This window comes from Musca domestica, unplaced genomic scaffold (assembly GCF_030504385.1).
Source record: "Musca domestica strain aabys unplaced genomic scaffold, Musca_domestica.polishedcontigs.V.1.1 33, whole genome shotgun sequence".
NCBI classification, from domain to species: Eukaryota; Metazoa; Arthropoda; class Insecta; order Diptera; family Muscidae; genus Musca; species Musca domestica.
Genome location: NW_026712312.1, coordinates 7,218,741 through 7,231,452, shown reverse-complemented (window position 1 = coordinate 7,231,452; position 12,712 = coordinate 7,218,741). Strand labels below are relative to the sequence as shown.

Below are 12,712 nucleotides of genomic sequence, written 5' to 3'. Positions count from 1 at the left end.
GAGATTCGCGCGAGATTCAAGAAAGAAAGTTGATGAGCATATTGAAATAATTGAATATCACAGAAAATAATTTTAAATAATTGTAAATACCTTTCAATTGCTCCTGAATAAAGGAAACTCTTTTAGGAAGCCTACTTCTGCCTAGTTGGAGAGGAGCGACACAGCTAGTTGTTTACAGCTGATAGTTGATGGAGTCCAGAAATTCACTAGGAATGGATAGCTTGCAGAGGCCATTGCTTTTGAGCATGGTAGAAGAATATAGGTAGACGCATCGACACATCTGCTGGGACAATGAACTGTCAAACCAATTTTGGAATTGAATGTTGAATTAAAAATTAAAAAAGATTTAAATTTGAAAAATGATTTGAAAAACCTCCGAATGACGTCGTTTAAAAAACATATAAAAATCGACTTATATTCGAAAAAAAACAATCAATGCTCCCAAGCTTTGATGTATTTTTCTTCGTTGTTGCATTTGGGACATACAAATAGGATGTGAGATGCATTTTCATCAACATGACGAGATTCGGATAACGAGGTTGGTTTGACATTTGAAGTTCTTAATGGATACTACAGCATATGACAGAAAATTGTCTATGCAAGTCCAAGCCTTCGTATAACCCCCATATAGCAGTATCCCCATCTTCACAGCAGATCTTGCATTAGCATCAGGATCCGGGAGGGACCTGAAGGAATGGTCCGATCTCCACCATGACGCTAAATGACGCCCACTTTATCCTTGGTTGTCCAAGGTGTATGCATAGCAAAGCAATTAGAATTACTAGAATTACTTACTTTCTTAACTGTTTTTTATGTTTTTTTAAACAATAATCCTGTACAACAAATGTGTCCAATCCAATTCTTATTGGAATGTAGATAGAACCTTATGGTCTTATGTTCACGCATGCGATAAAATATGTCACAAAATACTACAAAATCTATATTAACATCATTATTGGCATCTCTTTATGCGATTTTTTTAGATTTTATACTTTTATGCAAAAAGGGCATTCTATGGCCTATTTCACTCACTAAATAATTCCCGATGACCATTGGAAGGCTTCTGCATAACCTTAAGCTCTAGCCCCATACTAATTTCCGCGTCGATTGGTCCATAATGGCGACCTGTAGAGCAACTGCAAAATCAAGAAATTTTTCAGTTTTTGGTCCATTTCGACCCCCAAATATTATGCGATCATCTCCAAAAGAAATAGGGTTCTATTCTGACCTTAACCCCACCTCCATTCTAAATTTAAGATAATTGCGACCTGTAGAGTGATTACAAATTAACATGGACAGACGGACAGACGGACGGACGGACATACATAGCTAGATCGACTCAGCTCGGCGAGATAGGAAGTTCCATATATAATTTCCAATGTGGGAAACCAATATTTCGAGGTGTTACATAATTTTTGGCCATCAAACTTAGCAACACATGGTGTTGAAGGGTATTAATACCGAATACCAAATCAGTTGTTGAAATCAAACATTTGGAACGTTCACGAAAACGTTTTCGCTTTCAAAAAAATAAAATCCATTGAAAATTTAAAAATTTAAATTTTGAAAATACCGAATATAGCCATTATATTGGGGTCTATACGACGACATGGACCTGCATAAGCAACTTAACTTTGGTCATAAACCAATTCCACTATACGATACCGTGGATATATCGAATAGATCCTGCCTGCAGACAAAGGACTAAGCTTCTTATCTTTCCTATCTCAATTCGTTTTGATTCTAGCGTGATTACCCCAGTCGGACGGACATCGCTAAATCGACATCGAATTTTATGCAGTTGGTTGGCCCAAGGATATGACGTTGCCATTGGTAAATGGTTTACTATTTAAAATTGAACAAGTAAAAAAACTGTAAGTACCTCCACCATTTGGACCATTTGGTACAAATTTGGCAGTTTTCAAAAAATATAATCTTTTAAAAATTCTGTTAAAATCTGGGGCAAATTATTTTTCCAATCAAAATATTGAATTAAAAATTTTTCAAAATTGTTATTTTTCCTATTACAAAAGCAAACATTCAAAACTTCCATCATCGATTGAAAGTAATGCTGATGCCATGGGCTGTAGTACCAACGAAGCGAATATAAAGGCCAAAAAGCAATACTTGATAAAAAATAAACAGAAAGCAAAGACTCCGGGTACTCTGTTGTTTACGAATGAGACAAATGAGACATGAGAGAATTGAACATCTTCACAAAAGAGCGCGGAACTAGCTACAAATTAAATTGAATTCGCTGCAACCAAAAATCCCCAAAATCAAAAAAAGGTTTTCCCCAAATCTCCTCCAAAAACACAGAGTATTGATAGCAAATCCATTTCTTATATCTGGTATAAATTATTACAACTTTGTCTGGTTAGTGAGGAACATATTTTATTGATGCGTTACGCATGTGATGTAAATTTTATTAAAAAAAATCCCCACTAAATCCTTAAGTCCCCATCTTGAATTTTTCATCCCCAATTTGAAAAGAATATCCCCTTTTTGGGGAATATTCCTTAGTACTGGCAACACTGGTTTAAGTTGATAAATGATTAGGGATTCACAGATCGTTAAAGAGCATGTGTATTAGGGTTTTAGAGATCAATATTGACTGCAATAGTAATTTATGCTAGTCGATTGTAGATGTCACCTTTAATGTAATTAACATGGTGGAAGAATATATAGAAAAAGAAGAATTCTTCTATCATGGGTTATAAGCTATGTTTCTTTATCTGGGTTTTTGTAAATATAGTAAAAACACATATGCCTGTTAATAACGGTCAAGTTTCAGATTATCGATCTGTTTTGAACCTTCTTCTTGCATTTGTAAAAGCAAATTGTTTTTAGCAATGTTGTTCTTCATTACTGCCATTTTTATTTACATCCCTGTGAAAAATAAAATTAAATTGCCCCCGAATTTTTTTACATTTCTATTCCCCTTTACTCCTCTCTCTCTACCTCACAAAGGGCGATTTTCCGCAAGTAAACTGGCCTAAAACTACATGTGCAAGGTTAAATTAAAAATTTGATTTATTTGGAGAAACTTTCGACAGCAAGGGAAGACCATGGTCTAAATTTGACTTCTCTGCGACAATATTACATTTTTCTCATTTTTCTTGACTCAAAACATTGACATGTAAATTTTCATCTTCTGACAACGCAGACTAAATGTTGTTGCAATCCAAAATCGACTCCTATTTCTCCCTTTAAATACTTCATACATATATATCCTGAATAATAGTCGAGATCAACACATGTCCGTTTCCAACAGATTTTTAGCCATTTTACCGAAAAAAAAAGAAATTCCATTATTGCAAGTTTTAAACATGTTTAATTTATTTATTTTTTGAACTAACAGTTGATTTTGTTTCAATTGTTGTAAAGTATGATTTAGATTGTTTATTTGTAAACGACGTCGTTTGAGTTATACACTGTATCTTCTAAATTAAATTGCCAGAACATTTCGTATCTCCCCCTCCATCCAAACGAGTTTTCAAACCCCAAACTTATTGATGTATATAGTTGTTCGATTTTTGTTTTATTTTCATGAGTATCCCAAGCCGAATCGTTTTAAAGAACTGAGATAAATTTAGAGTGTGGTGTGATTAGATTTTGAGTCGCTGTGCTACGGATAGATTGTTGGAACAAAAAACAAAAAAGAAAACAAAAACACCAAATTTGGAATAGGAATGGGCAACCGAATCAAAAATGCATGCCATTCCATAAAATCAAAAAATGGTTGCATTTAATAATCAAATATAGTTTAAGTGGTATTACTACTATGAGTTATAAATATATGTAATATATATATAAAGTTACAAATACAGCGGTGTATATATAATGTACATTTATAAATTTTCAATGTTTCTATTTCTTGACGTAATTTTTAGATATTTTCATTTTTGCTGATTGGCTAAAAGTGTTGCAATATCTACTAATGAAACGGATAGGTAGATTTTAATTCTTCCAGCCCAAAATGATGTGAGGAGAGTTAATTTTCACCAGATATCCTGATGATCGCATATATATTGTGGCAATATGTATGTATCGAATCAGAAGACTGTTTTGGAAATAGCTTGCCACTAACAAGATGGTGGTAGGTAGGTGGTAGCAGTTAGCAAATAAATATAGACATACAAAAACTTTTGAAGTTCCAGTTCTAGATCTTGCAATATATTGTTTATGTTCGTGTTTCTGTTTGTGTTGTATTTCAAATGAATGTTCTAATTTTTGTTTATAAAACGAGGAATAGTGAGAGTAGTTAGCAATAGGGTTAAGTTACATGTATGATTTACTGCTGCTGCGTTCTTGCTTAGAAAGGGTTGTTTTCCTAGAAATCTTCTGATGGATTTTTCTTCTTGTTTTTTGTGGGAGTTGTATGATTAGTTGTATGATTATAAGCTGGTCTCGCCGGTTTTTAGGTTATTACATGCTTCTTAACTTGAGGAACATTGCTGCACTCTGGGTCCTTCCTCATAACGATCATCTTCTTCGTACGCCATGCGATGATGATGTTGATCCCGACGTTGCTTAGGATCATATTCAGACTGCAAGAAAAGAAAGACATATGAATCAAGTTATAGTTTGTCAAAAGGATTTCTTTCTTAACTAATTGTAGGATTAGGGTATTTAACAAACCCCACCCCCCATTACTATATTTAACGATACACCCTCATAATTATTAATCAATTAACTACTTCCTTAAATTCTTAAGAATTCAGAGTTTCGGACAAGAAAACTCGGTTTGAACAATTTTAAGCTGAATGGAATATATTTACTGTCCGTACTCCCCATAATTTGTACAAAAATGCCCCATCAAAATCCTACTACCCACATCAAATCCGAGCCATCCCATCTCATAATAAGTAAAGAACACAACTTACCAATGTGACCTGTTCAGCATCTATTGGAATGGTTACTTCTGGTCTAGGTGGCAAACATTGCTCCAAAGCGGGAATAATAGAAACTGGAATTGATTCGGGGAAGATCACCTCAAACTGGATGATGAGGCGACCCTTTTCGAGTGGATTCTTGTATAATGGCATACCCTCATCCATTACACACTTCGTCATTTCGTGTTTTATTACCTCGCCGGGTGGCGATGTGATAACCAAATCACGATCGTCCAATGTTTTGATCACTCTGCTGAAACCGCACAAAGCCTCTACCAATTGAATGGGCATCTTCATCATCAAATCTGTGCCAGCGTGAACGAAGGTCTGATGTTCTTTTTCGTCCAGTAAAATAATAATATCGCCGGGCTGGGAGTCGGGTTCATGGTCACCTTCGCCGCTAAATACGATCTTCTGACTGTCACGCATACCCTTTTCAATGTGCACTTCCAGAACTTTACGTTCGCGCACTGTCTTGCGGCCGTTACATTGCTTGCAACGATCTTTTTCCGAAATCATCTCACCAGTACCGGCACACTTGCGACAAACTTGTTCGATGTGTTGGACCAATCCGGGGCCGATTTGTTGGATGCGTGACTCCAAGCCGGCACCATTACATTGCATACACTTTTCAATAGCTCCTTTCCTGCCGCCACGTCCCTCGCACTTGTCACAGATGACATTCTTCTGCAGGGCCAATTTGCGTGTTGCTCCATTGTACAATTCTTCCAATTGAACTGACATCTGGTGAACAACATCCTTGCCGCGGCGTTCACGACGACGGCCCGATGCGAAACCACCACCAAAGAATTTCTCAAAGAAGTCCATAGGATTACGGAAATCACCGGTGTCGGCACCGCCCTTCTTGATGGCCGCATCACCACCTTCGTCATAAATGGCACGCTTATCGGGATCAGACAACACCTCGTAGACCTGAGAAATGGCTTTGAATTTTTCACCCTCATGGGGGTTTTTGTCCGGATGATACTTCAGGGCTAATTTTCTGTAGGCCTTTTTCAATTCTTCAGGCGTGGCGTTGGGCTTGACACCCAATAGGTCATAATAAGCAGTTTCTTTCACCATTTTGCAATAATTATGTGTGTGAGCTTATAAAACTAGAAGATAATAATTTCTTGTTGTTTCAACCGAATAGTTTCTTAGAGATTTGGAAGAGGAGCCTGCTTCCGTTAATCAGGTTGGTTATTTGTCTTCTTGGTCTTTGTATTGTTGTTGTACACACACACACAAAGATGACACAGGAATGAAAAGGATCTGAAAAATAAAGAACAAACCACAAAATAAATACCGTGCAAAGTGATAGGGTGGTTGGTTGCCATTTCATATCTCCTTTTCTGCTGGGAGGAGGGAGGGTCTGGCTTTCAATTATGCATTGTTATCAAATTACTTTGCCATGTTCTATCGTTGCGCTTTTACAAATATAATTTGTTTGCCAATCGATTGAATTAAATCATTTGTCAGTTTAGAACTGCACAGGCATAGATAAATGTGTGTTTGGGGAAATTACGACTGAACGTGTGACGTTGCGAAAAATCAAGGTCTTTCTTTGATGGTTTTGTTTCACAGGTGCCATTGGGGAGAGGGGAGAAAAATGAAAACACCAAGCGTTGTTTTGCTATTTGATACTGTGCAACATTGTGGAGGATAGTCGTAGTATGGGTGCCATACAGAAACTTTATATTGTTGTGGGGTGGAAATTTATTTTTTATATTTTTTGGGTATGGACCGACGATAATATATTCTCGCATATTAGTGCTAATCTAATGGGATACCTAAACAGTAATTCCAACTTTGGTCTAAAGATTTCTGGTTCTTAAAACACTTCCCAAAATATACCAACATCTTTCCACATTCGGGAAAGTGTTTTTCCGTTCTAACCTCTGTAAAAAGTTTTGACTAGAGTTAAGGAGATAAGACCAGCCTCTGAACATTTTTGATGGTTCTAAAAGAATTTCGGTTTATAGACATTAGGAGCGTTCGTTTAATGGATAATTTGTACAATTTGTTAATGAAATCTATTCGTTTACCCAAAAGTCCAAATTTGAATTGCCGAGAGTTTGCAAATTCTTATTGGGAGAATTTTCCGACTAAAAATTATCCAGTAACATCAGCTAGTCAATAATCAGTTCTTTTTGTAAACAAATAAATTTAACAAATATATTTTTTCCGGAAAAAATTTATTAAAATTGTTAACAACAATGGATAAAGAAAACCTAAGAAAAGATTAAAAAAAAAGTAAAATAGTATTAGTAGGTTTGCCGGCAGATTTGTACCCCCTATGGGGGAGGTTCCGAACGAGTTGGACAATATCGACCAATTTGTATTTGACTTAAGAAGAAGAAGAAATAGTCGATCTCTACCATCTTTATAACAGATCTTGTGTTAATGGAAATATTGAGATGTTATGAGCTCCATGAATATTCACAATGTTAACCCTTTGTCTACCCCACAGAAAGAGTGGACCTGTACATACCATCTTCACATCAGACCTTGGGCTAATGGAAATATTGTGCTGTGTGTAATTTGAAAGTAATCGGGCTCTTACATCACATTTTATAAGAGTTATAATTATTGACAATTTTGAACCTTTGTGGGGGAGGTGCTTGATGGAGGGGACCGATATTGTCCATTTTCGAACCTGATCTAAAACTGATGCAAATATTAGGATTTACAAAGTTGGGGCAAATTCGGACTGTTCTTTCTTTCATTGTGCAGTAAATTATATTTTTTGAAAAGTTCGACCTTTTGTGGGGGAGGTAACAGAGGGAGCGGACCGATATTGTCCACTTCCGAAATCAATCTAAGTTTGACAATAATATTACGATGTACCAAGTTTGGACCAAATCGAATACTCTCTTCGAGAGTTATCGTGCACACCAGCCAACCATACGGGCAGGCGGACGTAGATCAAATCCAATTGTCTTGAAACGAATATACCCTGGAATCAGGGTAAAGGTACCTACCTCTGGAAATAATTTCAAAAAAAGTTGTTACTAGAGTTAAGCCGAAAAAAAAAGTAACCAGACAGACCTAATACCAACAAATTTAAACATTCCAATTAGGCATGGCATGACTCTGCTGCGACTAAACAAAAAAAACTATATTCCAATAGTATAGTTGCTCGTCTCAATGTTATGTTCAAATAAAATCAAAGTCCGAATGTTTGGTCATTATAAAGCGTGGACAACAGACTTGGCATGAATGGACCCGCGATCGAGCATATTATCATTTCGAACACAATATGCATGACGTAAATATAAACAGAACATTTTTATAATAAACATACACATTATAGACAGTTCACGATAATATTTCTATTATTTTCTGAAGACTCAGTCATCGTGTATTTTCTAGATATTTTATAACGACGACGGTGAACAGACACCACATTGCACACATGAAAAGCTACGATGACTATGGCATTCTGTTTTTTTTTTTCTTTTTTGCAGTAAACCCAGCTGCTCCCTCTGCTGCTGCTACCATAACAAATAAATACAACACTGGGTTTGGGGATAACAACGAGTAAACAGACACACTCGCGCACACACATGTGTAAACAAGCAAATAACCAATGAAACCACGAACAAAAGGAACGCAAAAATTTTCTATCGGTTTCCACATGTTGTCGTCTGCTAGCAACTATAATAAGGAAATAAAAACTATTTTCCAGGTTGATGTTCTGTCTGATGAAAAACCAAGGAACATTTTTGAAAGAAACCAATTCAAAAACCATGCAGAAAATGTTTATTATTTCTCCCAATTGTCATAATAGGATTTTGCCGAAGTCTCGGTACAACCGATAAGTAGATACAGATATGTATATAGTCCATACCGTCAAAGGGCGATAGACAATAAAAGGGCAGGTGATTTCGTTAATTCTATAGAAAAAATGTGAGCAACGAATCTTAAATGAAATCGGCCAATATTGCGGCAAATTTTCATCTTCATCACATTTTCCCTTCACCCAATGAATTACATAAAATTTCCACATAAATTAACAAAAAAAAAAACAGATGAATGTCAGAGTCGAATCAGGGAAGAAAGTTGAAGAACCCATTCGACATACACACGCACGAATTCTCATCTTTTTTCTCACCACAAATGCGTCACTTGGTAACACAGTTATACAAAGAAAATGGTAAACTTTTTTCACTATTTTACCTTACTAGGTGTCGGGCAAATTCTCTCAATTCTTTTCGCAAAAATAGATTATTTTATAAAATAAATTAGAAAAAAAATACTATGTTCCTTGCAATATATGAAGTCTTCTTCCATAGAACACCTCAGAAAAAGTTCAATTTAATGCACACTTTGTCTTTTCTCAATATTGAATAAATATTCTTTATATTTGTGTAATTTGCCAGATAAATAAGTCTTTCCCCTTTTTTAACAAATAATTTAATATTTGACAAATGGAACTCACACAAAAAATGATCCGTCGCGCAATACTTTTATTTTACGAATGAATGATGGCGTTCTTCGTTTCTTCAATTTTCTAGAAAGCATTGCCATCCGTTCGTTTTTTTACAGGGACTCATAAGTCGGTAAATCGACCAGAAAAATGTAATCGATTACTCTGGTCGAAGTATAGGTTTGTTCGTTGCAACTATTAGTACTTTGTGAAAGTGGTAAATTTTTTCCTTGAAACACCAGAACCTGCATGTTACAATTGTTCTACTATAAACGATTTTTCCCTTATGATATCGCATTGAAAATTTATATCCCGAAATTAGTTACAAATTTGTTTTGTTTATTTTTTATTTCTATTTCTATACGATATAATCAAAGGAAGTAAAAAGCATATGCGAGTGTGTGATAAAAAAATTATGAGGTATATGTAAAATGCAAAGCCCATTCCATCCGATGGTGCCTTTAAAAATCAATACTTTTTTCATAAATCCGATTAATATTATATCCTTACGATATGTTTGCGTTAAAACTTTTTCCAGGGATAACCTACATCAAGAGGATTTATTTGAAGTATAAGTAATGGATATGACAATTTTAATCCAAATCCAGTAGGTTAACCTATTTATATGTAAACGTACTATTACAGTACGTTTACGTTGTAAAGGATTTTGAAAACCCAGTCGGATTAAATTGTCAATTCTATTGTATATACCTCAAATAAATCTTCACAACGAAGGTTATCACGGAAAAAACTCTAATGTAAACGTTCTTTAAGGTGCAAGTACATAAAAAGCTTGAAGTCATGGCTAGGTATATTAATGTCAAATTATAATGGAAAACGACGGTAGGATTTTAGTGCGGCTCTGTAATCCCTTAATGGAATGTCACAAAATATGCCTAGGGATGACTTCAAGGTTCTTATGTTTTTACACCCTAATACTATTATTAGACACATTATCTCGATTTTAATGCTTAACCTCTCAAATGTACTATGATGAAAGAGGTAAAGTAATTTAAAAAAATGGTAAAATTAAGGATGTAAAATCATTTAAAATAAGACAATCCATCTCTGCATTTTCTGTAATTTAACTTGAATAAAAACAGGTTGCCATCTCTGATTTCTAAATTTTGACAATGAGATGTTGTCAAGTGAATAATTTTGTAGAAATGTAAAACATTTGATTGATGACTTTACCTTCTTAATTCTACCATGATTACACTGTGTAGAACACAGATTCCCATATCCTCTTTGGTAAAAAACAAGGGCTTTGTTATGATAGAATCAAAAGATGAAGTCATAAGGACAACATCTAATTTTCAAAATATATATTTATAAATCCATTGTAAGTACACAAATTAGAAATGGAAACCTAGTTTTTATGCTGTGAAATTTGACATGGTAAATTACAGAAAATGCAGATAAGGGAATGCTTATTTGAAATGACTTTACCTTCTTAATTTTATCATGGGTTTTGTAAATAAACATTTTGACAATGAGATGTGGTCAAATGAATCATTTTGAAAAATAATCATCATATAATACAAAATAATATCACATTAAAACTAAATCCAATGTTAAATTGGAATATTTTGGAATTTAACACTACTTATTTCTCACGGTAGAAGAATACAGGTAGATGCATCAACGCTTGGGAACATTGATATGTCAAAAATGTTATTTTTTTTAAATAAGTAGATTTTTATATGTTTTCTTATACGACGCCAATCGGAGATAGTTATGATATTCGTTTTTCAACTCAATTTTCAATTTTCCGATTTTGAATAACTTTTCATTCAAAATTTTCAATTTCAAATTTAGTTTGACAGTTCATTGTCCCAGCAGCTGTGTCGATGCGACTACGACTATTCTTCTACCATGTTATTGCTGCAAATTCTGTCACTCGAGACCGCGAGTGATCATATATGTAGTGTTTTATAATATAAATAAAAAAGCTCCTGAAAAAGATCAGCCGACCGACAGTTAATATACAGGCATGTCACAGAATGTAAAATCGTTCAAGAGTGAAAACGAAAACGGTTTTAGCTTCTCTAAAAAACGGAAAACGCAAAAATTTTGCGTTTTGATATCACTTTCAAAAAGCAGGGTGAAATTGAAATGTTTAGTGATTTTAACGTAAAAAATAAACAGAAGACACATACATTTTACAGAAAATATTGTATTAACCAAATTCTCTTAGAATGAACATGTTTTTGGAATTTATTTTACAAAAAATCTATTATTTTTCTAATCCACGATGAAAAATAATAAAAAGGACTTGCGAGGAACTGGTGGTGGTGAACACGAGAACAGTTTAATCAGAATTTGCGGATTGTATAAAAGTGTCGATGGAGTTGGTGGTGCAGTAAGCTTTGCGGATTTTGTAAGTGAATTAGACCTCAGTTGTTCTGAAAAAGAAAACTTTGATTCGTCATCATCTACACATATTCCAAGAACTCGAAAAACAAGTCAATTAGTTTTAAGTGAATCTGAAAACGAAGAGCTTAATTTTTCACCCTAAACTTCAAAGCAGACCACTTCGATTTTAAATAAAAAAGATAGACCAAGATCATGCATTCCACCTGCTTTTAAAAATGTTTCTACATTGGCAATTGATCCAAGAACACCAACATTGGAAGAAAACCGTTCGCGAACACCTATTCAAAAACGACTTAGAAATAAAAGCTTATCGTGTTCTCCGCCATCTACACCAATAAGACAAGTGTCGGGCAGCCTAACAAAAGCAAAACCCACGCCTGCAGTAAAAAGACCCCGGGCAAGAACTCCCTCAAAGCAAGATCTAAATGCGCTTTTAGTTGAGGAAAATTCTCATTTACAAAATTTGGAAAAAATTTGTAAAATTCTAGAAGATAACAGTAAGGAAATGAAAAAACAAACTGAAAAGTTGGACAGACTTTGTAACATCCTGGAAAAAAAGTATGTGGAAGAGCAGTTACATAATATTGAAATGCAAAAGAGAATGCGTGAACGGAACGAAATGAAACTCAAAATAGTTGAACTTGAAACTCTTAAATATGCTGTAGAACAGGAAAAAGCAAATACGACTCGTTCTTAACTTTACATTATTTTACACAATGGACTAAAAATGGCGGATCCTTACTCTGCATTTGAGTGAGATAAAGGATCTAATGCGTTCCTCAATGTCCGGCGACGAATTTTTTCAGTAGACCGCTGATTTATTTCTTCATCCATTACAGCAAGTATTGAAGCCCCTGGCATTTTTACTTTTGGTGTTTATATTATAAAAACAATTTAAACTCTTTTTTTAATTGTCAATAATTTGTTTACGACTTTTTTTGCATGGAGTTACCATATTTTTATTTCAAAAATGTGAAATGATTTTTTTTTCGGTTTAGTCAAAACGTACGAG

At 34.7% G+C, this 12,712-nt stretch overlaps 2 protein-coding genes across 4 annotated transcripts in view; both read right to left on the bottom strand.

Annotated features, from left to right (window-relative positions):
• Nucleotides 1-198, bottom strand: part of LOC101888471 (protein AAR2 homolog) — a 107,284-nt gene extending 107,086 nt beyond the window's left edge. For all 3 annotated transcript variants that reach the window (XR_009342753.1, XM_059125331.1, XM_005180527.4), the window contains exon 1: nt 91-198. The gene's annotated coding sequence lies outside the window, so the exon portion shown is untranslated. The remainder of the gene's footprint in view (nt 1-90) is intronic.
• A 3,948-nt stretch (nt 199-4,146) lies between these two features.
• On the bottom strand, nt 4,147-9,455 carry LOC101888818 (dnaJ homolog subfamily A member 4). Its single transcript, XM_005180529.4, has 3 exons — nt 9,337-9,455; nt 4,887-6,167; nt 4,147-4,550 (listed from the first exon to the last, which is right to left on the bottom strand). The coding sequence occupies exons 2-3, from the start codon at nt 5,976-5,978 to the stop codon at nt 4,440-4,442; spliced, it is 1,203 nt and encodes a 400-aa protein (XP_005180586.1). The 5' UTR covers nt 5,979-6,167; nt 9,337-9,455; the 3' UTR covers nt 4,147-4,439.
• Nucleotides 9,456-12,712: the final 3,257 nt, after the last annotated feature.

Excerpts from the sequence above, each read along its gene's own strand:
- LOC101888818 (XM_005180529.4), bottom strand. The coding sequence starts at position 5,978 with ATGGTGAAAGAAACTGCTTATTATGACCTATTGGGTGTCAAGCCCAAC. Across the intron at positions 4,551-4,886 it reads ATGCTGAACAGGTCACATTG|TCTGAATATGATCCTAAGCA; the intron begins GTAAGTTGTGTT and ends CTTTTCTTGCAG.